Source organism: Oryctolagus cuniculus, chromosome 2 (genome assembly GCF_051225735.1).
Source record: "Oryctolagus cuniculus isolate XC-2025 breed Fujian yellow rabbit chromosome 2, ASM5122573v1, whole genome shotgun sequence".
Lineage (NCBI taxonomy): Eukaryota > Metazoa > Chordata > Mammalia > Lagomorpha > Leporidae > Oryctolagus > Oryctolagus cuniculus.
This window is the reverse complement of record NC_142868.1, coordinates 47,013,971-47,039,330: the sequence shown is the minus strand read 5'-3', so window position 1 is coordinate 47,039,330 and position 25,360 is coordinate 47,013,971. Positions and strand designations below refer to the sequence as shown.

Genomic DNA, 25,360 nt, shown 5'->3' with positions numbered 1-25,360 from the left:
ACACTATAGGGTTGTTAGGAGGACCAAATGAGATCATGGGTAGTGGCCTGGCAAATTGGCTCTCAGGAGAAGAAAATCTCTGATTTGCAGCACTTGGCAACTTCCATGGTGTAAATACTCCAAGCACAGTCTCTTCCCAGCTACCAGTATAATGTCCACCACGCTGCAAAGCTTCGGAAAATTTCATAACCGGCTCTCACAAGCTATTTGCAGCTTCTCTGAAACACCACTCGATATAATGCACATTAAGTGCCTAGCATAGCACCTGGCACAGAGCAAGCATGGAATCCATGTGCATTGCTGTGCGATTTGTATCTGATCTTCGCTCCTTCCCTTCCACAACTCCCTCCTGGTGTGCTAGAGACCAAGTTGAACTTTTCTCGGGCCATGGATGATGTTTGTGCCTGCTCATCTATGGGACATTGGATAAAGTAGATTCCTCTCCAAATCTATTTCCTTCTCCCCAAAATGAGGGGCAGAGGCGGGGAATCTGGAGAGAGTGTGTAAGGAAACTCCTCGGAAGCCTGCAGCCCAGGGAGGGATGAGACTCTAGAGGGAGGCAGAGGCACCGCAGAGAGAGCGCCCCTGTCTGTTCCCCATCCCTGCTCCGTGGCAGGAGGCAGCAGGAGGCGGGACTGTGTTTATCTTCTGAGGCCTCTGCTCTGGGACTTGGGGGATGAAGTGTGAGTCTGACCCTTGGCCTTTCTCCCTGCCAGCTCCGGAATGACTACATGCAACGCTATGCCAGCAAGGTCAGCGAGGGCATGGCCCTGCAGCTGGGCTGCCTGGAGCTCAGGTTTGTGACCTCAAGGCCTCCCTGGGCTGGGGGGGGGGGTGCTGGGCTGGGCTCTGGGCTGCCTGGACTTCCTTCATGTGCAGAGCGGGAGGCAAGAGTGGGTTCGTGAGAGCCAGAAAGGGGAGAAGAGGAGGCTTACGCAGGCGAGGCTCTGAGGTGCTCTCCACCTGGCCTGCAGGGCTCGGGGGAAGGAAGAGCTGGATCCCTCTCTGGTCTCCCCAGCCTCCTGGGCCTGCACCTGCCCTTGCCATCTCAGCTGCAATTCAAACCAGGTAGCAAGCATTTCTTGATCACCAGGCAGGATTCTGGAGGATATTCAAATGCTTGAATTTCCATCTATGTGGCCCACTGCTGCATGTCAGCTCCAGTACTATAGTACTCATTGCATCGGTACCCCAGCCCTTAAGTATGTGTTTGACCCACCCCAGGCCCCCAGTTATTTGGATGCAGTTGGTCTCAAAAGAGTTGCTGGAAGGGTTTTCAGCACCACTGCATGTGCTGCTTTGCTGGGTATGCAGTTCCAGGGAGAGTTCTGATCCTATTCGTGACCTTACATTTAGGTAACAGACCTGCTGTTGCTTCTGCAGTGTTGGGGCTCACTAGGAAGTTTAGGCCCCGTTCTGGGTCTCAGAGTGCTGATGGTTCCCCTGCTGGGGGCTGTGTGTTGGAAAGGGAAGGATCTCACTTTGATTCTAGCATCTGAGACGGTTGGCCTTTGTGACAAAGTAGATCAAGGACAATCCTGAAGGTTCCTCATTGCCTTACCACTTGGTGACCACCCCAATGTGCAAGGGATCAGCCAGGCCTTCCCCTGAGGCTGGTTAGAAGACAGCCCACCTCAGTGCTGTTTGTGGTAATCTGGGGAGCCTGGTGCTGGTGGCCCCGGGGCAGTCTGTGGCGTTCATTTGATGACATGCAGCTTTGTATGTGTTCCAAGACTTTGGCTCCTATGACCTGCACCGTGGCCTACACAGTCTCCACCTCTGACAGTTTTACCTGTTTTACTCATGGATCTTAAACCGGGACTCTTGTTTCACTTTGAGACTCCAATAATGACCTCCTCCCAAGCAATCATCCTTGAGTAGCAAAACAGCAGCATCGAGAGGATGCCCTCGCATTGTGTCTCATCTTCTCGTCTCTTTGACTCATTCCCCAGTCGTTATTGGTGGTGGTTTAATGGACTGGAGGACCCGTGGACGTCGACGTGCTGTTGTGCAGTCTTGTCGGGAGTGTGCACTCCAGTGATGGCTACTGTGTCATTATTGCCACGCCCACCTCGCTTCACCGGGAGGATGCATTGTTTCATGTCTCCCGAGTGAGGGAGAGTCAGACAAATGTTCCTACTCCCACCCTTTGGCCACTGGAGTGCACAGAATGCCTTATTAGGGAGAGAAGCTGGGAAAACACCTATTGAGTAAACCTGACTGAAGATTTTCAGCCCTAATAATTTTAAAAGTTGAATACAAAGCTACACGCTATAGTGGACAGTTTTAAAGACAAGTTGTGACTATTCCTTATGAAGGGATTCAGGTACATTTCTGAAAATCAACCATCAGGCAGAATTTTCCAGGGCTGTGGCTGTTGTCTGCAAAGGTTCTAAAAAGCCTAGCCGATGGGTTCTTGTCCTGTGAACGTGGTGGCTTGCTCTCACCTACCTACAGATGTGTTATCTTCAGGGAAACCACAATGTACTCTTCTCTAACTTAAAAAGGGAGTATGGGATGTGCATGAAATATGATATTGGTAAGATAAATCCTCAGTGGAGTCAATTCCTGTCAAGAACCAACCGGGGATAAGAATAAAACCCGGTGGGTCCGAGGCAGGGCTGCCCGTGTGTGCCCCGGGTCTTCTGTGTGCAGTGCTACTCTGGGCAAGTCACCTTCTCTCTGTGTACCTCAGCCCTTCTGTCTGTGAAGTGGGAATGAAAACAGTAGCAACCTTGTAGAGTTGCTATGAGGAAGTTCTAAGAATTTAAACTACTCAGAGCAATGATAAGACCAGAAGTGTTCAGTAATTATTCATTTTAATGGCTTTTTCTCTTTGCCTTTATTTATTTTTAATACAGTATTTTTTTTGAAGTAGCTTCAGGCTGACAGCAAAATTGAGCAGAAGGTACAGAGATTTCTTGTATTACCCCTTCCCACGCACATACACCGCTTCCTCCACTTTCAGCATCCCCATCAGAATGGCCCATTTGTTACCATGAATGGACCTTCGCTGACACAGCATTGTCACTCAGAGTCCATAGTCTATGTCAGGGTTCACTCTTGGTGTTGCACATTCCCTGAGTGTGGACAGATACATGACAACATATCCACCATGATGTGCTGTCATGGCATCATGGCATATGGCATCATGCCGAGCAGTTCCTGCCCTAAAATCCTCTGTGCTCCACCTGTTATCTCCCCACACACCAACCCTGACAACCTCCACTGTTGCTATATTTTTACTCTTTCCAGAATGTCATATAGTTAGAATGACCCCAATTAACTTTTTATTGATTTATCAGAGGTGCTTTGTAAGTGCCAAGTTTATCATTTTATCTAATTGTGCCCCTGTAAATTAAAATTTGAAACTCATGGTCTATATGCTAGAGATGAGTACCTGCTTTGTTTGAGAAACCAAATAACTTTTCACCCATGACCTAAGACAGCCAGGGCCATTTTCTACTCCCCAGTGGAGGCTCAGAGTATCCCAAACTAAAAAAAAATCAGAGTGAATACAAACAAAGTAGTCACTGGCAAGTAAAGATTAGTGGACGAATACCCAGCTTGCTTTGCTCCAAAAGTAATTTAGATCATGGTTAATTTATAAATGCTGGCCATGAGTTAATATTGCAATTTCTGCTTATAAGAAAAACACAACTAACTGGATTTTGCAAAGATGTTTCCTTTCTGCTGTCCTTACCTGGGTATCAGTCATGGGCCTTAAAGACTCTGCTGCCCTCTTGGTGCTAGCCATGCAAAATTGCTGGCATGGGCTGGGAGAGCTGGCCAGGCACCAGGGGGGGCACTCCTAGCAGGTGCAGCCGCATTCAGGGCAGGTTTCTGGTAACTGGGTGCTCACAGCCACAGCCTAGGAGATTGCAAAGTTCACTTTTGGGCGAGAGCAGGGTTTGCGATTAGTGATAGTGGCTGGTACTCCTGACATCCCAATGATGCTCAGCTGATACAAATAGTAGAAACTCAGATTGAGGTAAATTGGAGTGATCCGATGCCTTTGTCATCAGGATGGCTGTAATTGGTCATCAGTACATGAGAGGAACGCTATCGGGGACTTGGGGAGTGACCTACATTGATCCCGTTAGAGTTAATGTTGTGCAGCAAGCCAATTTGTCCAGTTGCCTGGGAGCACACGTTGTAGCTCTCCTACCCTAGCAAGAATTGCAGGTGGCCATGCTGCCTGTCCAGGGGAATTCACTGGTGTATTCCGAGGTTTCCCCTGACTGTAGAACGTGACAGGTCACGCTGACTCGGAAAACTGTCTAAAACTGCTCTGGTTGGCCATGTGGAACTTAGGGATCTTAATTGCCAGCCCTTTTCAGGTACAAATAGGGAGAGGCTGATCCCTCCACGGGGGAATCCTGGGTGGCTTCTCCTGCCCTTTAACTGAATGCCATCCCTGCCTGTGGCTTGGCCCTCAGTGAACACACGTACCCATTCTCAGCTGTCGTTTCTTGCCTGCTGTGTTGGACACACAGGAGAAAGAAGTTGGGATAGAGAAGAGGCATTGGTTTTAGTCTCTTGAATTCTCTCTTTGGATCAAGTTTCCAGGGTTTCCTAACCTCAGAACCAGTGGCGTTTGGGGCCGGCCAGCTCTCTGTTGGGGAGGGGCCTTCCTGGGGATGGCAGGATGACCATCAGCTTCCCTGGTCTCTACCACTAGACACCAGGGACACCACCACCCCCAACCAGGAGTGACAACCAAAATATCCCCAGTCTAGAGTGAGGCGTAGAAAGTCGCCCCAGATGAGAACCACCGAATTAGACTGTTGGGAGGCTCTATACTTGGACCCCATTGAGTTAGGCCCTGAAACAGTGGCCTTTACTGAAATGTGCTTTAGTGTTATGACATTGGTATTTACCCACATTGCAATGGGAGAGAAGAAAGAAACACATGAGATTCACTTTTTATTTTTGGTAAAATGAATGTTGAGGATATTAGTTTTCTTTTCATCAGTACCTCTTCAAACTTTAAAAAAAAAAAGACTTATTTATTTATTTATTTATTTATCTGCGAGTCAGCATTACAGAGGGAGGGAGAGACAGAGGAAGAGAGGGAGATCTTCCATCCGCTGGTTCACTCCCTGGTGGTTGCAATGGCCAGGGCTGAGCCAAGTCGAAGCCAGGAGTTTCATCCAGGTGTCCCATGCGGGTGACAGGGTCCAAGCATGTAGGCCATCTTCTGCTGCTTTTCCCAGGCCATTAGCAGGGAACTGGATCTGAAGTGGAGCAGCCAGGACATGAACTGGCACCCATATGGGATGCCAGCATTGTAGGCAGTGGCTTTACCTGCTACTCTGCAATGCCAGCCCCATAATCCTCATCAAACTCTTTAATTTAAGTAATGAAATCTTTTTTTAGGGATAAATAGTTTTGTGTGCTAAATTACACACTGAATAAAGTATCCACCACCCTGACAGCCAGGACAAGCAAACCCAAAATCTCTACTAAATGAAAACAGTTACAGTGCTATGCAGGTTTGCCATAATCTTCATCTTATTTCTTCTTCCCTTCCACCCCTATTTTACTAAATTTGCTTTAAGACTTTTCTATCTGTGTACCTTTCATTGGAAGAAGATGGGATAGAAAAATATTTCAGTATCATAAAATAGAATTCAATAATACTGATTGAGCCACCATAAAGAGTTATTATTTCTTAATCATCATTGAAATATACTCATTCTTGATTCTATAAGAAAAACTTTATGTAAAAGATTGCTTAATCTTCCGTTGTTCCTTTGTTCTAACCGAGGTGATTTTAAATACCCTCAGCCTGCCTAGGTAGCAAGACAGCTTGTCTTCCTGCTCTACCCGCATCCTGTTCCCACTCTGCCTTCACATCACCTTTTCTCACCTAAGCGGAACTGTTAAAGTGATTGCAGATGACCTAGTGTGCATGTATTGGAGGCCCCAGGGGTAGGGAAGGGAGACCACAGGAGAAGGTTAGGATCAAATAATTGCCTTCAGCTCTGTGGAGTCTAGGAAAGGGGTTAGCCTTAGTCTCCATAGCTGCAGGAGACCAGCACGGGGAAGGAGCAGAACAGAAGCCTGTATGAAGGAGGCGTGTAGCGATGGAGAAGGCCACCTTGCCACATGGTGAGCCCGGAAGGTGGACTGAAGTGTTACGTGGCACTTCACTGTACATAAAAGTCTTCATCAAAACACACGTGTGATTTAATAAAATGCTAGGACGTGTCACCTGTGATGGTAGGATTACAGATTATTTTCTTCTTCTATTCGGTATGTTCTAAAATTTGAATATGTGCCACATTTACTCGTTATTCAAATGAACACAAAAACGTTCACACTACAACATTTCAGAGAAAGCAAACGTGAAAAAGAAATCAGAGGGAGCTCCGGCCTGTGGAAGTGGGTTTTCCTAGGCTGATAACCTGAGTACTGCCTGCCCTGAACCCTTCGTTTGAAAGTGGAGGTGGGTGCCTTTCTTTTTAGAGGCTGCAGATAGCATTAAATTCACTGCCTTGGCCAGCACCGCGGCTCACTAGGCTAATCCTCTGCCTTGCGGCACCGGCACACAGGGTTCTAGTCCCAGTAGGGGCGCTGGATTCTGTCCCGGTTGCCCCTCTTCCAGGCCAGCTCTCTGCTGTGGCCCGGGAGTGCAGTGGAGGATGGCCCAAGTGCTTGGGCCCTGCACCCCATGGGAGACCAGGAGAAGCACCTGGCTCCTGCCATCAGATCAGCGCGGTGCGCCGGCCGCAGTGCGCCAGCCGCAGTGCGCCAGCCGCGGTGGCCATTGGAGGGTGAACCAATGGCAAAGGAAGACCTTTCTCTCTGTCTCTCTCTCACTCTCCTGTCAAAAAAAAAAAAAAAAAAAAAATCACTGCCTTGGAATTTTTTTAGGTAAAACAGGTAATCCTTGTTCAATGTGTAATATTGGGAACATTTGGAAAGATTAAAAAAATGAACTTCTCAAATTGCTTGGAATTCAGTTAACCAGAGATCAATCCCCTTAACCATGTAGATCTTTTCTGTTTTTTTCCAATGTATTTACTTTTCTATTGGTGAGATGATATTTGCCATGAGACAGCTACTTATTTGCTTGATGATATATTCAAAGATGCCATTTTAAAAAAACTGTTAAGGGAATATAATATAATATTTCATGTTTTAATTTTTATTGGTAATTTCTTCTATGATTTAATGCTGTAGATGTTCTTTTTCATCTCATGATTTGAAAATATTTCCCTAGATTTTTTTTCTAGTTTTAAAATGGTTTTATTTATTAAATAGGGGTACTTCAAAAAGTTCACAAAAAATAGAATTAAAAGATAATACACATTTTTGTGAACATTTTTGAAAATTATTATTATTTGAAAGGCAGAGAGAGAAGGAGAGAGAAAATGAGAAAGACAGAGAGAGAGAGAGAGAGATTGATTGATTGATTTTCTATCTGCTGGTTCACTCCCCAAATGGCCACGATGACTGGGGCTGAGCCAGACGAAAGCCAGGAGCCAGTAACTTCTTCCAGGTCTACTACATGGGTGCAGGGGCCCAAGCACTTGGGCCATTTTTTGCTGCTTTCCCAGGCACATTAGCCAAAAGCTGGATTGGAAGTAGAGCAGCCAGGAATTAAACCCATGCCCATATGGGATACTGATGCTGCAGGCAGAGGCTTAGCCTTCTATGCCACAACGTCAGCCCCTTCCATGAATGTTTTAAAGTACTCCCTTGCTCCCTGTAGGGTATGAGGTAAGGGCCTAAATCTCCTATTTTCTAAACACAGTGACATGCCTCTCTGCTTTATAGTATTGGTTCATAGAACTGTTCCCCGATGCCTACAAAATCCTGGGTTAAAGGAACATAAACTTACATCAGTATCAGATCAAGAGTAGGACAGTGGCCGGCGCCATGGCTCAATAGGCTATCCTCCACCTTGCAGCGCTGGCACACCGGGTTCTAGTCCCAGTCAGGGCACCGGATTCTGTCCTGGTTGCCCCTCTTCCAGGTCAGCTCTCTGCTATGGCCCGGGAGTGCAGTGGAGGATGGCCCAAGTGCTTGAGCCCTACACCCGCATGGGAGACCAGGAGGAAGCACCTGGCTCCTGGCTTCAGATCAGCGCAATGCACCAGCTGCAGCGCGCCGGCCGTGGCATTGGAGGGTGAACCAACAGAAAAGGAAGACCTTTCTCTCTGTCTCTCTCACTGCCGCTCTGCCTGTCAGAAAAAAAAAAAGAGTAGGACAGTGTCTGCCACAGTCGATGAAACTGCTGGACACAGGCAGGGGAGTGGGGCTGGCACATGTGTGGACACTAACTGTGTGGTCTCAGCTGGAACCACGATTGCTGTAAGTGAGTGATACGGCCATACATCACTTACTGCCGATGCCTGCGTGATGCACAGTTAGGTGAGTTCTCTGTAGGAAAGTCAGGGAGTACTTATACAAACTAAGATGGCGATGATGGCATAGGTGACACCACTTTAAGGGACCAGCCTCACGTCTGTGGTCCATCATTGACTGAAGTGTTATGTGGCACTGACTGTGCATAAAAGTTTTCATCAAAACACACATTTTTAAGAGAATTGGGACTTAAAGGAGGTGGTAGGATTATGAATTACTTTTATTTTCTTTTTCTATTCTGTGAGTATTAAACTGTTTTTTTTTTTTTAAGATTTATGTATTTATTTGAAAGGCAGAGTTACAGAGAGGCAAAGAGAAAGAGAGAGGTCTTCTATCCACTAGTTCACTCCCCAAATGGCCACAACAGCTGGAATTGGATTGATCCGAAGCCAGGAACCAGGAGCTTCCTCAGGGTCTGCCACGTGGATACAGGGGCCCAAGGACTTGGGCCATTTTCTACTGCTTTCCCAGGCTATAGCAGGCAGCTGGATCAGAAGGGGAGCAGTCGGGACTTGAACCAGTGCCCATATAGAAGAATGCTGGTACTGCAGGCAGTGACTTTACCTGCTACACCACAGTGCCAGCCTCAAAGTTTTTTTTGTTTTTTTTGTTTTTTTTTTTTTTTTTAAGATTTATTTATTTGAAGAGCAGAGAGAGAAAGGGAAAGAGGGAGAGAGAGATCTTCCATCTGCTGATTCACTTCTCAGATGACCACAATGGCCAGGGCTGAACCAAGCCAAAGCCAGGAGCCAGGAGCTTCTTCCAGGTCTCCTTATGTGGATGCAAGGGCCCAAGCACTTGGGTCATCTTCTGCTACTTTTCCAGCTGGATTAGCAGGGAGCTGGATCAGAAGTGGAGCGGCCAGGACTTGAACTGGTGCCCATGTGGGATGCCATTGTCACAGGTGGCAGCTTTACCCATTACATCACAGTGCTGGCCCCAGCACTAAAGTTTTTAAATGTCCTACATTTACTAATAATTTAAATGAACACACAAGCACACTCACTATAATACTTCAGAGACAGCAAACAAGTGAAAAAGCAATCACGAAGGGAACCCAGGACCTGAAGGTGGAGGTGGGTGTTCCCAGGCTGGCAGGTGAGCGCTGGCTGCCCTGGGCCCCTGGGCCATTGGTTCTGAGAGCCAGAGCCCTCCTCTTATATCCTCGCTCAAGCACTGCTCTGTCCAACAGCTGAATCTCCGGAGCAGCAGCTGGAGTGTGCCCTTTGCCTCCAGCTTTTCAAATGAGAACACTGGACAGTTCTCACTTCCTCCCTCTTCAGCATCCCCGCCCCTGGCAGGGGAGGTGGACTCTAGGCCCCCTCCTGCAGCCGTCAACTCACTTGCTGTGACTGCTCTCTCTCCAGGCGGTTCTTCAAGGACATGCCGCACAATGCCCTGGACAAGAAGTCCAACTTCGAGCTCCTGGAGTAAGTCCCGGGCGGGCCCTGCCCCTGCTCCATCTCTGCTCCTATGCCTACTTCTCCTGCTCACCCCTTCCCCTCTCACCCCAGGCCCTGGTCCCGGCCCTCTCACCTGTCCGTGATTGGCTGGAAGTCCTCGCGTGGCATGGAGAGGGGTCAAATGCTGCTCTTTTTTCTCCTTCTTTCAGAAAGGAAGTGGGCCTGGACCTGTTTTTCCCCAAGCAGATGCAGGAGAACTTAAAGGTGAGGACCCCACAGGCGAGGGGCCCAGAAAGATGCCTTCTGCACTGGCCCCCAGGACCAGAGCTAAAGGGACGAGGCTGGGGGTGCCCAATGCAGCCAGGGTGTCTGTGTGCTCGGGCATCTGGGCATGGGACAGCTAGCTGTACCCCATGGCTGCTCTGTGCCTCTGGGAATCAGGACGGGGCTGGCTGGCTCCAGCTTTGCTTTGGAGGCTGTTTCACTGCGGGGCCTGAGCTTCGGGGACACTCCCTGTCCTGCTCCAGGAGTATGCGGAAGCTCCCTGGACACAGCGGGGTTGGGGGGAGAGGGCAGGGACTGCCCTCCAGCAGTGGGCGCCAACCCCGGGGGAAGAGAGCCGGACCAGGCCAGCACTGCCCGTCTGCCCCACAGCCCCGGCAGTTCCGGAAGATGATCCAGCAGACGTTCCAGCAGTACGCCTCGCTCAGGGAGGAGGAGTGTGTCATGAAGTTCTTCAACACCCTGGCCGGCTTCGCCAGCATCGACCAGGAGACCTACCGCTGTGAACTCATTGTAATGCCCGCCTCCTTCACCCTCCCCTGCCCCCCCCCGGGGGGGCAGCTTGCCCTGTGGGTGCTCAGGTGGCAGGAGGAGCTGAAACGCTGGCCTCCCACGGTGGGAGGCTGCCTGGGTGGGTGGGGGTAACTACGTACACGGGGGCTGGAGGACCCAGGAGACAGCAACCTAAGGCCCTGTGGCTGGATCCGGGAGCTTTTCGGCAAAGTTCTGAAATACGGGGTGGACAGAGCTGGGACTACACTCTCCTCTCTCCTTTCATTCCAGCAAGGGTGGAACATTACTGTGGACCTGGTCATCGGCCCTAAAGGCATCCGCCAGCTGACAAGTCAGGACACAAAGGTAGCAGACTGAGAAGTCCCTCTCCGCTGCCTACTACCCGGAGTGCAGTCCTCACAGGGCCGGGCCCGGGCATGGATGGCCATGGGGAGAGCCACGGCAGATGGTTCTTCACTTCCTCTGCACAGAGGCCGGGGAGGTGCAGGGAGACACACACGCTTCTATGTCGCTCCTGGCTCAGGCAGAAGAGTTGCAATTTCAATGGCGAAATGAGTCAGTGAGTCCCCTGTGAGCCAGGGACCCGGGTCTAGTTCTGGCACATGGCCCTGGGCAAGTCCTGGCTTTCTGCAGACCTCGTTTTCTCTGTTGCAATGTGCACAGCCTGGCCCGGATGATCCTTCCAGCCCTGAAAGTCTTTGACTCTCTCTGTGTGCCCCCGAGACACTCCGTCCTCCCCACCCCCACCACACTGAGCAGCCTGCATGGCCTGATCCCACAGCGGAATGGTCTGAAGGGCGCTTCTCTTGCCCACAGCCCACCTGCCTGGCTGAGTTCAAGCAGATCAAGTCCATCAGATGCCTCCCGCTGGAGGAGGGCCAGGCGGTTCTGCAGTTGGGCATTGAAGGTGCCCCCCAGGTGAGCGGCTCTGGGCACCTGGGCACTGGAAGCCTGCGGGGGGAGGAGCTACAGGTCGGGAAGCTCTCAGGCCAGTCTGGCAGGGACAGGCAGGGACCAGGGGTTCCTGGGGATCTTGTTGCGGCTGCTTTACCCAGTGCTCTGACAGGGTCCCAGGATGGTGATGGGTTTTAGGGAAATCTAGGAAATAATGTTATTCCCATGTTTCTAATGTCAGGAAAGTGGGCAGAGTTTTTAGGGTAGGTCCAGGTGAGCAGAATTCAGGTACAAACCAGAGGCCTTACTTTGACAACCTGAACAGTGACTTGGAAATTGAGACCTCAAGAATGGGGGCATTTTGTGGGTAGAACAGTCAGACCGCAGACTGTGGGCCACCTTTCACCTTGTTACCCTCTGCCCCACTGCCCCCCTTCCTTTTTCTGTTTCTGCTTTGACATATTGAGCATCTGTGAGATATAAGGCATTGTGCAGAGACCAAGACTAGGGAGACCTAACAGCGCCCTCTGGTGGCCACAGGGAGTGCGAGCAGAGTTCCAGCAGAAACAGGGATGGAATCCTGGCAGGGACAGGGGACAGGGGTCCCGCAGTCTCTTCTCCAGTCCTTGTGCAACTCTGGCTCAGACACTGGAGTCTTATCTTTGACTGGTCTCTTCTCTGCAGTGCTTGTCCATCAAAACCTCATCTCCAGCAGAGGCTGAGAACATGGCTGACCTCATAGATGGCTACTGCCGGCTGCAGGGGGAACACAAGGGCTCCCTCATTGTCCATCCCAAGAAAGGTGGGTTTCCTCTCGGAGGCCAGGGGGCTGGATCCCAGGGGCAGCGTGGGAGAAGTGAAGCCAGCAGCCTGTGAGTGAATGCCAAGGTTGACGAGTGCAGGCAGGCCTACCAGTCTGCCCATGCTCCTCATAGAGCCTTCTGGCTCAGGAGCTGCAGGTCTGGCCCAGGCTGGCCTCTGGAGGACAGGCATCTGCAGTGTTGGGAAATCAAAGCCCTAGCTGGACCCCGGCTGGAGCTTGTGTGTGTATGTGTTTGTGTCTGTGTCTCTGTGTGTATGTGTCTCTGTGTTTGTGTGTCTGTATGTATATGTGTCTCTGTATGTGTGTTTGTGTGTCTCTGTGTGTCTGTATGTGTGTGTGTCTCTGTGTGTGTTTCTGTGTGTGTGTCTCTGTATGTGTGTCTGTGTGTGTGTGTCTGTGTGTATGTGTGTCTCTCTCTCTCTGTGTCTGGTTTGGGGCCAGAGTCAGGAAGCAGAGGTCAGGGCCTTGGGCTGTCATGGCTGTCATGGCTACAAGGAAGATTGCAGTTCGAGCCCAAGGCCTGCCTCGCTGTACAGATGCTAGGGGAGCCGATGGTGGGGAGGTCGGCTGACGCAGGCCCCTGCGTGCCCGGCTCCAGCTCCCCCTGCCTCCTCTCCCCACAGACGGTGAGAAGCGGAACAGCCTGCCGCAGATCCCCATGCTGTGAGTACAACAGAGGGGCAGGCCCAGCCCTTAGTTCAGCCTGTGTCTGCCCAGGGAAGGAAAGACGAGCAGGAGACTCCCACCTCCGGAGTTTCTGGCTCCCGGCCCCAGGGAAAACGCTGTGGTCCCAGCATTTCACGAGGGCCGTTTTCCCTCCAAGCAAATAACACTGGCATTATGCTAGCGGGGCGGCTGTGTCCCCTGCCCTGCAGCCCCTTAGTGGCCATAGCCACGCTCCCAGCTGGGGCAGCTGCTTCTCCAGATAGGTGGGCGGGCAGGGGCACTGAGGCTGCTGGGGTGGGGGGAGGGGTGAGGCAGCATTGCCAGGCTCTGAGCTCACCTGGCTCCCTCCCTCCACCTCCTACAGAAACCTGGAAGCCCGGCGCTCCCACCTCTCCGAAAGCTGCAGCATAGGTGAGGCTGCCTCCTGTGCTCTCTGCCCGCTCCGAGCCTCCCTCTTGCTTCTGGGCTTCTGCCTGCTCTCGTGACTGCCAAGGTTCCCTCCGTGTTACAGAAAAATGCCCATGCCCTCTCACTTTTTAGTGACCACTTAAAAATATCATGAATTGCAGTAGCTAACGGGTCTCGAGGAGTTAGTACGAGGCATCACGCTCATCTCAGCTCTGGCGGCCCCAAATAAAATACGCCAGGATGAGTGGCTTCGAAGGAGACATTTATTCCCCAGCAATCTGCTGTCCCAGAAAGGGAAACAGAGGCTGAGGGTGATCATCCGACATGCCCTAAGTGACCCAAGTGGGAAGTCGTGAGCAGGGACTTGAGCTGAGAGACCTCAGGCCCTGGAGCCGCGTGGGAGCCTGGGACAGGGCCCTGGGACTGCCCTGGCTTCCACTGCCGCCCCGTTTGGTTCCATGGGCCCGCAGCTGGGAGCCGCTCCCTGGTTCCTGGCAGTGCCCGCTGAGGGCTTCGTGCCCACGGGGCCGGCCTCTTCCCGTTCTTCCAGAGTCTGACATCTACGCTGAGATTCCGGATGACACTCTGCGAAGGTCGGGAGGTAGGTCCTTGTCCTGCCACGGTGCTGGGCAGGGCCCTGGGAGGCAACAGGATGGGGACTCCTGGGACGCCACAGGGGACTTGGGCCCTTCTCTCCTCCCTTGGTCCTCTCCAACGCGGGGCTCAGATGGGGGACGCACCAGAGGCACTGCTGGTGGGAAAGCAGAGATGGCTCCTCTTCCCCCTGCACTGACTGAACTCTGGGGTTTCTGTGAAGGTGTGGGGGCTTCTTAGGATGTGGAGCTGGGACCAGCCTGCAGACGAAACGGGGCCCTGGCTCCTCTGTGGGTCTGAGATGATGGAACATTCTAGAGCCCCATTCCCAGCGCAGCCCGTGGGGATGCCTGGCTTTAGCTGAGGGTTCCGGCTGGTCTCTGTGCTCTGGGACTCTGATCTCTCCGCCCATGCAGGCCCACAGTATGGCATCAGCCGCGAAGACGTGGTTCTGAACCGTATTCTCGGTGAAGGCTTCTTCGGAGAGGTCTATGAAGGGGTCTACACCAATCACGTGAGTTCTGCTCCTCCCCGACACTCCCTGTGCTGCTGCGGGGTGAGACAGGAGCTCGAGTCTTGGCCAGTTGCAGGTGGGCCCTCATCTGTGTGGGCTGGCATGATTTGCAACATAGCCAGGCAGTGACGGGAGCGAGAGTCACTTCTGAGGATGCGGGGAGCCACATGAATCCCAGAGCTAGAACCAGAGGCAGGACCTGGGAGGGCCACTGGGGCTCAGTGGGAGGATGTGGGCTTGAGGGGCAGGTGAAGATTCGGGGTGCCAGGCTGCTGACAGGTGATGGGCTTTGTGGTCGGGTCTCCAGCAGGTCTGGGGGACAGCAGAACTCATGGGAAAGGGCAGCAAGAGGGCAAAACCCACCAAGAAAGAGCAGGAAAGGGCCTGGCCTCATGCTTGGCGGTGGCCTTGAGGGTGGCCGGCCGCACACCTGCTGCCCTTGGGTAGATCCTGTGGCAGCCAGGCTCAGGCGCTCATCTGGACAGCCAGAACATGAGAGATTTTCTTGTGGACAACTTCTTCCAATCCTAACACAGCCTGACTGCGAAGAAAGTGAGGAGGAGAGACAGAGGAGGGGAGCAGGGGAGGATGCGGTGCCCCGCCCGAGTCCCCAGCCTGCCCTTGGCCAGCAGGGAAGTCACCGCGAGTCCTGTGCTGAGGCTGGAGAGGGGACACATCTCTGTGAGGCACGCTAGCCTGGACCCAGAGTCCCTGAACTCACTCTTGTTGCAGAAAGGGGAGAAAATCAACGTGGCTGTGAAGACCTGCAAGAAAGACTGCACCCTGGACAACAAGGAGAAGTTCATGAGCGAGGCAGGTAGGCGCCCCCTGGGGAGGGCCCCCGGGATGGGGGGAGCGGTGCCAGGACCCCACTGCAGGGGGCCCGGGGCCCGTGAGCTGCTCCGAGCCGTCCCGTTGGCCCCCGCCACAGTGATCATGAAGAACCTCGACCACCCGCACATCGTGAAGCTGATGGGCATCATCGAGGAGGAGCCCACCTGGATCATCATGGAGCTGTACCCCTACGGGGAGGTGAGCAGGATTGGAGCCCTGCGACCCCGCTGGGCCGGGCTTGAACAGGGCGCCTGGGGAGGAGGCGTGGAGAGCCTTCTGTTTGGAGAGGAGATTCCTGGAAGGTCTGACTGCCTTTGGGCTTGCTGCCATGTGGGGCGCTCGCTGGGGCCCCCGATGACTCTGTCCCCCTCCTGCAGCTGGGCCACTACCTGGAGCGAAACAAGAACTCCCTGAAGGTGCTCACCCTCGTCCTGTACTCGCTGCAGATATGCAAGGCGATGGCCTACCTGGAGAGCATCAACTGCGTGCACAGGTAGGGGCGAGGGAGGGAGGCAGCAGGGCAGCGTGGGAGCCAGGCCCATCCTGCTGCTGGCTCCGGAGGCTGGGGCGAGGCAGGGTGTGCACAGATGGTGCTGGAATCCCCGCTGCGGCCTTGACTTTCCCAGCCACTTATAGCGCCTGAGCACCTGCGAGCCTGTGCCTACATCTGGGATGTTAAACAGCCGTCTGCACCCTGTAGGATCATAGTTAGAGGAACTCTGAGCCTCGGGGGTCCGATTATAGCTCAGCACCTCCCACCCCTCCTCTGTGGGGGTCCTGAAACAGCTTCTGCCTTGCTCAGAGCTCCCTCTTCTCTGGCTTCCCCACGCGGGACACGTGGCCCAGGAAGGAGGAGGGTCCTGGGGTCCAGGCCTGCCTTTGCCCATGCAGGTGGCCCCTCCTCCACCTCCCTCTGTTGCCCTGCCCTGAAAGGAGGCTCCTACGTTGGGATCGTGGCCCGGGGGATGCCTACCCCACGGTTGACATTATCTCTTGGCGTTGTGCCCAGTCCTGTGCAAAGCCACGTGAGAGGGTAAAGCCTGAGTTCATCCGTGCATTCGTTGATGCGCTCATTCAGCAGATGCCATGCAGTCCTGTACAGGGCTGGGTGCTGTCCTAGACGCTGGGACAAAGTCCTGATCAGAACAGACACAGCTTCCTTTCCCTGAGAAGCTTCCAGCATGAAGACCGAGAACGCGACTTAGATAGTCAAGGGCTAATGTGCTGGGAGACTGATCTGCTTACTTTAATTATTTCAAATTGCTATGCTTTTAAGGCATCTTTTCAATTAGCAAAATACTGGGGAGAGGAGCCTGCCGGGAGAACTAGTTTGGGGTTGGAATTATGCCAAGAACTGGAGATAAACTGAGCAGATAAACTTCAAGCAGGAAAAGCACCTGGCTCCTGGCTCCTGCCAGGATCAGCGCGGTGCGCCGGCTGCAGCGGCGGCCATTGGAGGGTGAACCAGCGGCAAAGGAAGACCTTTCTCTCTGTCTCTCTCTCTCACTGTCCACTCTGCCTGTCAAAAAAAAAAAAAAAAAAAAAAAAAAAAAAAAAAAAAAAAAAAAAAAAAAAGAAAACTGAGCAGATAAACTTCAAGCAGGTGCTCCTGCTTGAAGCGGGGGGGGGGGGGGGGGCGCGGGGGGAGTAGCCCACCTGCTGGGCAGGTTCCTTCCCCCAGCCCCCACCCATGTCCTGGTCTGCTCTCCTGTACCAGGGGTTCAGAGGGTCTCTAGGCCACGATACCTAAATGGTCCTATGGGCATGCAGAATGGGATCCTGAGAAGGGACCACAGAGGCAAAGACTGACAGTGAGTTGGACAGAGCTGACAGAGGGCCTTGGGAGTGTTGGGGACTCCCTGGGGAGCTGCGCTTCAGCAAGACGACTCTGCGGGGGCAGTGGCCAACAGAAGCCACCTGGCCAGCACTCTCCGCTCTGTCTCCTCCTCCCTCGGTATGGCTGTCTCTCACCCTGGTCTTCCAATCCTCCTGCCAGGGACATTGCTGTCCGGAACATCCTGGTGGCCTCGCCTGAGTGTGTGAAGCTGGGGGACTTTGGCCTCTCTCGGTACATTGAGGATGAGGAGTATTACAAAGGTGAGGGGGCCCTGGCTGCGGCTTCACCCCTAGAGGGGCCACTGAAGCCAGAGCCTAGAAAAAGGACGCCCGGGCCACGGGTCGTCTCTCTGGAGGGTAGGCTGCATGTCTGGATAATCCTGGATCTTTCTTCCCCAAACCACCCCTGCAAACCTCTCTGCCTGCACAAAGCCTCTGTGACGCGCCTGCCCATCAAATGGATGTCCCCTGAGTCCATCAATTTCCGCCGCTTCACGACAGCCAGCGACGTCTGGATGTTCGGTGAGTGGCAGTGTGGGAGGATGGGGGAAAGGGCTCAGGTTCTCACTTCCGTGACCTGAGGCTTAGAAGGGTTCAGGGAGCTAGGATGGGATCTGAGCACCCCCGCCCCCAGTTCCCAGGGTCTGTTTTGCTGTGGTCACTTGAGAAGTTCCTGGAGTGGGGAGGCCAAGGGTTGGCCTGGGCAGGTAGCATGTTCCTGGAAAAGGCTCTTGAGATAAGCGTGTACTCCATGGGCTAGTGCCATGGACTAATGTGAAGCCCCCTCAGCAGGACCCCAAAGACAGCCCTTGGAGGCTTGTCCTGTGAAGAGGAGCAGGTGTGGGGAGGACAGAGTTGAGTGCAGGTGGACGGCTTCTCACAGAGCACGCGGCTCTGCGAGGCATCCCACAGCTCTCCCAGGGCCACTCCAGCAAAGTGCATTAGTATCACTCCCATTTTCCAGATGGGGAAACTGAGGCTCAGACAAGTCGGGGGCTGGCCTGCACTCACATGGCCAGCAAGTGCTGGTGCGCGGCTTCCACTCCCACTTTCTGGGAAGGGATTCAGTTCTTCCTAGGAGAAGGCCACCTCCTGATCCGCTGCACCCCATAGCTCCATGCTGAGGGCATCTAGAAAGGGGGCCTTGGTTCATGGACCACAAGGGCAGGTCATAGGTACCTGGAGCAGACATCCTTGGTGGGTAAGTCCCTAGAGGTATTAGACAGAGCAGCAAGGCAGCCCGGGGGCTCCTCCAGCCTCGTGCTGGTTGCCCTAGTCATGCCTGGGAGGGTGGCCCGGCCTCTTCCTAGCACGGGGCCTGAGCCCTCCCCTCTGCCCTCAGCCGTGTGCATGTGGGAGATCTTGAGCTTTGGGAAGCAGCCCTTCTTCTGGCTGGAGAACAAGGATGTCATCGGGGTGCTCGAGAAAGGGGACCGGCTGCCCAAACCTGACCTCTGCCCACCCATCCTTTACACCCTCATGACCCGCTGCTGGGACTACGACCCCAGTGACCGGCCTCGCTTCACCGAGCTTGTGTGCAGCCTCAGGTGAGCCGGGAGCAGGGGCGATGGGCGGAGGGCCTGCTTGGCTGCCCGGAGAGCCAGGCTTTTCTTACACAGCAGTGAGAGGTTGACAGTGACCCACAGGGCTGGGAATTCCCACCCAGAGCCCCCTCTTCTGGCCAGCTCTGAACCCTACGTCCAAAGGAGTCAGCCAATCCTTGCAGCAGATGCACGGTGCCAGACACTTAGCATAGAGACCCTTGGTAGTTCCGACAGAGGATGGAAGATTGAGACCAAGTTCACTGTCGGGTATGAGCTTGGAGACAAGGTGAGCCCGGGGAAGCCTTGCACATCCAGGTATCTCTCAACTCCAAGGTCAGTGTCTTGCCAGTAGAGTGTGCTCAGAAAATATCCCTTTGTTTGGAATCAAAGGACTGAGGCAGACTCTGAACAAAGGGCCCATGCCCTTTGCAGAAGCCCCAGCATCACCTTCCTGCCCTCCTCTCCTCTCCACTTCAAGTCCATGCAACAGCTGGGGCTGGGCCAGGCCACCGCCAGGAGTGCGAAATCAGTCTGGTCTCCTAGCTGGTAGCTGGAATCCAAGAACTTGAACTATCAGTTGCTGCCTCTCAGAGTGTATATTAACAGGAAGCTGGCATCAGAAGTGGAGCTGGGACTGGAACCCAGACACTCCTTTATGGCAGGTGGGAACCCCATGTGGTGTCTGAACCTCTGTGCCAAACGCCCGCCCCTTCTGGCTTCCTTTGGGGTGATGGTCAGGAAGCTTTTCCTGCACAGGGCCTGATAATAAGCATTTTGAGCTGTTCATTCCTTATTCAGTTCTACCAGTGTAGCTTTAAAATAGCTATAGATAATATGTGGATTAATAGAAATAGTTGTGTCCCCCAAAAAATTCATTTGTAGATCCTGAAATTTGAATCTCATGTCATTTTCTTGTGTTATGAGATCCTTTTTTCTTCTTCTTTTTTTAATCACTAAAAAATGTGCAAAACCTTCTTAGTTTGAGGCCATATAGAAATAGGTAATAGGCTCAATTTGGCTTTTGCTAACTGCTGCTTTGGGGATCTCATAAGACAATAGCCCACGGAGTCTCCCTGGTGGGGGAACCCCGGGAGGGACGCTGGGACTTCCCAGGCCAGGCTAGGAAGGCAGGAGAAATGTTCTTCCATGGGACAGAGGCCCCTACACAGGCTGAAAACACTGGCCTAAAAGCTTTTCTGTTCCAGTCTACCCTCATAAACACCCCTGATCCATTCTGGATTCATCTGTTGCTCGCCTAAGGGAGGTGTGAGAAGCCCGAGGGTCGCAGGAGAAAAATGCTTGAAAGATGCCGTTTGAGAGGGCAAAAGCTCTGGAAGCATGAGGATGGGGTCTCAATCCATCCTGGGGCCTTAAGGATCATCGCAGTGAGGCAGAGCCCATCTCTGGGCCAAGAGAGACCCCCAGCAGCGGCACTAAGCCAGCCCCCATCCCGGATGGACCCATCTTCTCCAGAGGGACCCCAAGGATGGCCAGAGAACCCCAGGGTACCTCCCTCAGTCCCTGCCTGGGACTTAGGAAAGGAGTTGATTCAGGGTCCCCAATCTTGGGCGTAGAAAGATTTTTAAAGACATATTTTGAGAATGCCTCTACTCAGTGCCAGCCACACTTTTAGAATTCTCCCATCAACAAAATGTAGTAAGCTACACGATGGAACTTTGATTACACAGTGTCTTGCGTGTGCTTTGCAAGCACAGTAGTGCACCTCAGCAGTGTGTGATGCTTGGTACCCATGTGAACAGTGGAGCCACGAGCCCCTTGCAGGAATTCCAGGGTACCCCAGGAGCTGTGATTTCCAGGTTGAGAAGCATGCACAGAGCTGGCCCGGGAGAGAACCCACAGGGGCTCATGGGCTGCAGCAAGCTCAGCCTGGCTCTCCAAGCACTTCTCCCTACTTGGATCCATTCCTGGGATCCTCCTAGCCTTGGGGTGGCGGAGGCCTCGGGGTTCTGTCCCAGCCTGCAGCCAAGAGTTCTCCCCGTCTCTGCGGGGGAGGTGGAGATGGAAATGGGAGGCAGTGGTGCTCGTCCAGGCCCCTCCCACTCCGGGGAAGTACAGAGAGGAGCCCTGAGCAGCAGCTGGCCTTGACCTTGGTTCTCTCTTCTTATCTGACCCAACTCTGTGACAGTGACATTTACCAGATGGAGAAGGACATTGCTCTAGAGCAGGAGAGGAATGCTCGCTACCGACCTCCCAAAATCTTGGAGCCCACAGGCTTCCAGGAACCCCCACCAAAGGTAAGGCAAGCTCTGGCCTCCTTGGTCCCTGAGCCACAGCACAGCTGAGTCCCTGTCTCACCTGTTTCCACGACACAGGCAGGATGCTTCCCTGTGGTCCTCTCTCAGTCCCCACCCCAGCTGTCCATCAGACTGATGGGCCCTTAGGTGCAGTTTCGGTCCATAGCCCTGTGCTTGGGAACCAGAGCCTTGCTGCCACACCAGCAGGTGGGTGGGTTTCAAGGGACTAGGCCTGCATGCCATCTGGAGCTGCTCTAAGAAAATACTACAGGCAGGGTGACTTCAACGGCAGCATTAGCTCACACTGCTGGAGGCTGGATGTCCATGTTCAAGGAGCTGGAGGCTGGTGAGGGCCCCTTTGTCACTTACAGGTGACCCCTTCCTCACTGTATCCTCACCTGGTGCATAAAGTGCAATCTCTTGTCTCTCCTCTTCCTCCTTTAAGGGCACCCATCCCATCCCGGGGCTCCGCCCTCATGAGTCTCATCTAAGCCTATCACCTCCCACAGCCCTGCCTCTGAGTACCCCGACATTAAGGGTTGGGGCTCCAACACATGAATTTGGAGGGAACCTAAGCGTCCAGGCCATAGTAGTGCCCAGTCTGGTCCCAGAGCTTTTCTCGCTGTCCTCCTGGCCTGGCATGCCCTGTCCCTTCCCTTTGGTCCAGGTCAATTTTCCTCTCCCCTGTGAGCCTTCAGTGCAAAGCCAGCTGTGTCCTCCACCTCTGAATGGCCAGGGCTCTGTAATTACTTGGCAGGTGCCCACAGGGATAGGGAGGCTGCCCCTGACAGGTCACTGACCCTCCAATTAGTGAGAACCCCCAGGAGGGCAGAGAAACTGGCCTTTTTGTATATTCCCAGCACAGCAGGTAATTGGTATTCAATAAGTGCATACAAATTATTTTAATAACTTTGCCCCTCATCTCTCTGAATAAGCTTCAGTTGTCCCTCACTCAAAGAGAGAGAGAAGCGACTGACACAACTCTGTTCTTCTTCCAGCCCAGCCGGCCCAAGTATAGACCCCCTCCACAAACCAACCTCCTGGCTCCCAAGCTGCAGTTCCAGGTAAATATGTAACCAGGGGGCTGGGAAGGTTCAGGTCCACCCCTCATCGGGGTCCTTCCTAAAATTCCATTCTTATGCCTTTGAGGCGCGGTGATCACTTGAGTGATGGAGGTTGTCTTCTCCTTGGCACCTTGTACAGAATTTGAATTCAGAGCAAAAGAACAGACATATGTTTGTACCAGGTTATCCTCAGCTCAGAAGACCTGTGTTAACCCCAGTCTGTCCGTCTGTGTGTGTTCTGTTTTGTGTGCCTGCCTGCAGCTGCTTCGCTGTGTCCACAGCTTCCCTGGCTTCCCACCCTGAGCACAGCCTGCTGAGAAGGAACCCCGGGGAGCCGAGGACAGTCGATGCTTTCCCAAGAATGGAGGTGCTCCCTGGGGCTCCTGCAGAGGCCCTGCCAGACCCTGAGTGGCCGTGAAGAGAGAGCAAGGTTCCGTGTGAGCTTTCTCCCACAGCCGTCACCACCAACCATGAATCTTTCCCAGGCTGCAGGTCCCCACCTCAGAACTGTCGCTGTCCTGTGTCTCTCTTGCATCCCAGGAAGAGAGAGCCCAGTCCTCTCTTTTCTTCTCTGCATCTTCCAGCTCAGAGTTGCTGTTCAAAAATGTGGCATCTCAATCATTAGAAGCAATACCAGTGTATTTGGTGTTCCTTAGTGTCTTATGATCATATACTTCTTATCAAGGAAGGGTCCCAGTGCCAAAACAAGCCCTTCCAAGAACTAACATGCCAGTCCTTTGTGTGAAGCAAAAGACTCGATTCAGAAGGAGGCAGCAGCATTCTTTAAAAAGAGACTTACCCTTCTTTGGTATTTAAAGTAGAGGTAACATTTCTCATTAAAAAACCAAATAGGGATGTCCATGGACACAGCAATTAAATCGTCACTGGGACACCTGCATCCCATATCAGAGTGCCTAGCTGGAATAGCTGCTGCTCCATCCAGCTAGTACGCATCCCGGGAGGCAGCACATGATGACTGCAGTTCTTAGATCTCTGCCACCCGCCGGGGAGACGCAGATGGAGTTCCAGGCTAAGGCTTCAGCTGGCCCAGCTCTGGCTGTTGTGGGCATTTAGGGAGAGATGCAGGGGCTGGGAAATGTGTGTGTCTCTCTCTTGCTGCCTCTCGAATGACATGTCAAAATTTAAAAAAAAATTACATATACACACTCAGTTTTCCATATCCATAAGTTCTGCATCTGTTGAGTCAACCAACTGAAGATCAAAAGTGTGGAGAAAAATTGTCTGTGCTGAACTTCTACATGGTTTTTTCTTTTCATTCCCTGAGCAATACAACCTAACTGTTTATATTACTATTTATTTAAACATTACCACTTATATTATTTATATTATTATAATTATTTACATTATATTATTACATTATATATTTATTATAATTATTTACACTGTTATATTAGTACATTATATTCGGTATTGTAAGTAAGTCTATGAGTAAGTGAGGTTATGTACAACTGCTCTGCCATGCCATGTAAGAGACTTGAGCATCAGGGATTACTTTTCTTGTCCGTGGGCCCTGGAAGTAATTCCCCATGGATACTGGGGGATGACTGTGTGCATGTGTAGGATATGAGCATATATGTCTACATGTGCAAACTTCAAAAAGTTCATGGAAAAAGGAATGAAAAGATAAGTTGATTTTGGAGCAAAAACTTTTGAAGTGCATGTGAATATCTATGCCTGTCTACTGATGGAGATAGACGAGTAAGAGGGAGATCATCTGTGGGCTAGCCATCTCCACTGATCCGTGACAGGACTGTTCTGAAGGGTCCTCAGGGAGGGGACCTGCTCTCAGGAGGTCAATTTCATGTGTGCCCTTCCTGCGTGCACTTCATGGGGGAATGAGAGGGCGCACTGCTCTGCCGTGTCTCCAGGGCCAATGAAATGCCCATATCACGTTCGTACTAGCTCCCGGAGAGCAAGTCCTGTATCATTTCTTTGTGCTCATGTTTGTAGCAGCTAATTGTCCGCCTTCTTGCCTTGTCCCTGTGCCTTGTGCTTCTTTGCTTCTCCTGAATAGGTCCCCGAGGGTCTGTGTGCCAGCTCTCCCACGCTCACCAGCCCTATGGAGTACCCATCTCCTGTTAACTCGCTGCACACCCCGCCTCTGCACCGGCACAATGTCTTCAAGCGCCACAGCATGCGGGTAAGAGGCCTCTGCATGCTGGGTCCCAGCCTGGAGCGAGGAGGTTGCCAGAGGGAGGCGGCCTGGGGCACGGACAATGCCAGGTCCTCAGGCTCGTGAGGGGCTCTCCCCACTTCCATGCACCAGGCAGGCCATGGAGGGACTCTGGGACTCCCTTCCCTTCGCAAACACATCAGAGGCTGGGGGCCAGGACAGGCTCTGCTTCTGTGGACACCAGGTGGACCCGGAACTGCTCTTGTCCCTCCTGGACCCCAGGGACAGGGTGGCCCACAGAAGTGTGCAAGCTCCAAGGGGCAGAGCATAGCCATGCCAGGTGGTGCTGGGGAATAAAAGAACCTGGGGGTTCCTTTGTAGCCCCACTCTGCCTTCCTGCCTGAATGCCCTGATTGCTAATTGCTTCAGCCAAAGGAGTCTGTGGCTGCCCCTCCTGCTGCTTTTGTAAAAGGTTCCACTGGATGGCAAGGAACTGAGGGACTGGGGTGGACTCCAGCTCATTATCTAGCTAGAGACGGGGAGGGGGGTGCAGGAGGGGCTAGCCACTTCCCCAGTCACCTCTTCATTGTCAGCTGACAGTGAGACCCCAGGTGCTTCATGGAGTAGTCTCTGATGGTCAGGTTTTAAGTCTCCATAGCCACCTGTGCTGATAAGCATATGCCCCAATCACTTCCTTTAATAACAAAGCCCACCTGTGGTCAGTTGCCTGAACACTTGATCTATACACTAACCTAAGCTACGAAGCAGACCAAAACTCTTAGGATTTTCATTTGAACTGTGTGTACAGGCATGCATTTCAGGCTCAGGATACATGGCTCTAAATATTTGGGAGGAAGATATCCATTTATTACAGTAGATTTGGAAACTGTAGGCAAATAATATGATATAGAAAAGTACTTAAATGTTATTGGAGGAAGAGAATTGGAAGATAATATACATTTTTCTCTGAAATGCCCTCACTCTTCTGTGCTGTTATTCTTAATTTAGTAAAATTTTGAAAGGAGCGTGGCAACTTAGAATTACAGGTACCAAAATCTGTTGTGAAATTAATTTTTCCCTGACCACCTTCATTTTTCTCTTTTACATGAATTTAACCAATTTCTATATTTGCATGTGCTTAACAATACTAAATCAGCATGTTAAGTATAGACTATAATTTAGAGAGTGTTCAGTTCCTCCACCCTCCTGCCCTTGGCTCT

At 52.4% G+C, this 25,360-nt stretch overlaps 1 protein-coding gene across 4 annotated transcripts in view; it reads left to right on the top strand.

Annotated features, from left to right (window-relative positions):
- PTK2B (protein tyrosine kinase 2 beta) overlaps nucleotides 1-25,360 on the top strand; it is a 125,197-nt gene that overhangs the window by 91,268 nt on the left and 8,569 nt on the right. For 2 of the 4 annotated variants that reach the window (XM_051831880.3, XM_051831887.3), the window contains exons 5-24: nucleotides 717-796; nucleotides 9,744-9,806; nucleotides 9,989-10,043; nucleotides 10,434-10,574; nucleotides 10,845-10,919; nucleotides 11,391-11,492; nucleotides 12,153-12,270; nucleotides 12,915-12,954; nucleotides 13,322-13,368; nucleotides 13,916-13,966; nucleotides 14,376-14,473; nucleotides 15,206-15,290; nucleotides 15,405-15,505; nucleotides 15,685-15,800; nucleotides 17,304-17,404; nucleotides 17,576-17,665; nucleotides 18,486-18,690; nucleotides 20,834-20,942; nucleotides 21,941-22,006; nucleotides 24,042-24,167. In XM_051831880.3, coding sequence (XP_051687840.2) covers nucleotides 717-796; nucleotides 9,744-9,806; nucleotides 9,989-10,043; nucleotides 10,434-10,574; nucleotides 10,845-10,919; nucleotides 11,391-11,492; nucleotides 12,153-12,270; nucleotides 12,915-12,954; nucleotides 13,322-13,368; nucleotides 13,916-13,966; nucleotides 14,376-14,473; nucleotides 15,206-15,290; nucleotides 15,405-15,505; nucleotides 15,685-15,800; nucleotides 17,304-17,404; nucleotides 17,576-17,665; nucleotides 18,486-18,690; nucleotides 20,834-20,942; nucleotides 21,941-22,006; nucleotides 24,042-24,167 — 1,869 coding nt within the window. The remainder of the gene's footprint in view (nucleotides 1-716; nucleotides 797-9,743; nucleotides 9,807-9,988; nucleotides 10,044-10,433; nucleotides 10,575-10,844; nucleotides 10,920-11,390; nucleotides 11,493-12,152; nucleotides 12,271-12,914; nucleotides 12,955-13,321; nucleotides 13,369-13,915; nucleotides 13,967-14,375; nucleotides 14,474-15,205; nucleotides 15,291-15,404; nucleotides 15,506-15,684; nucleotides 15,801-17,303; nucleotides 17,405-17,575; nucleotides 17,666-18,485; nucleotides 18,691-20,833; nucleotides 20,943-21,940; nucleotides 22,007-24,041; nucleotides 24,168-25,360) is intronic. The other 2 variants (XM_051831897.3, XM_089327216.1) reach the window with 1 other exon arrangement.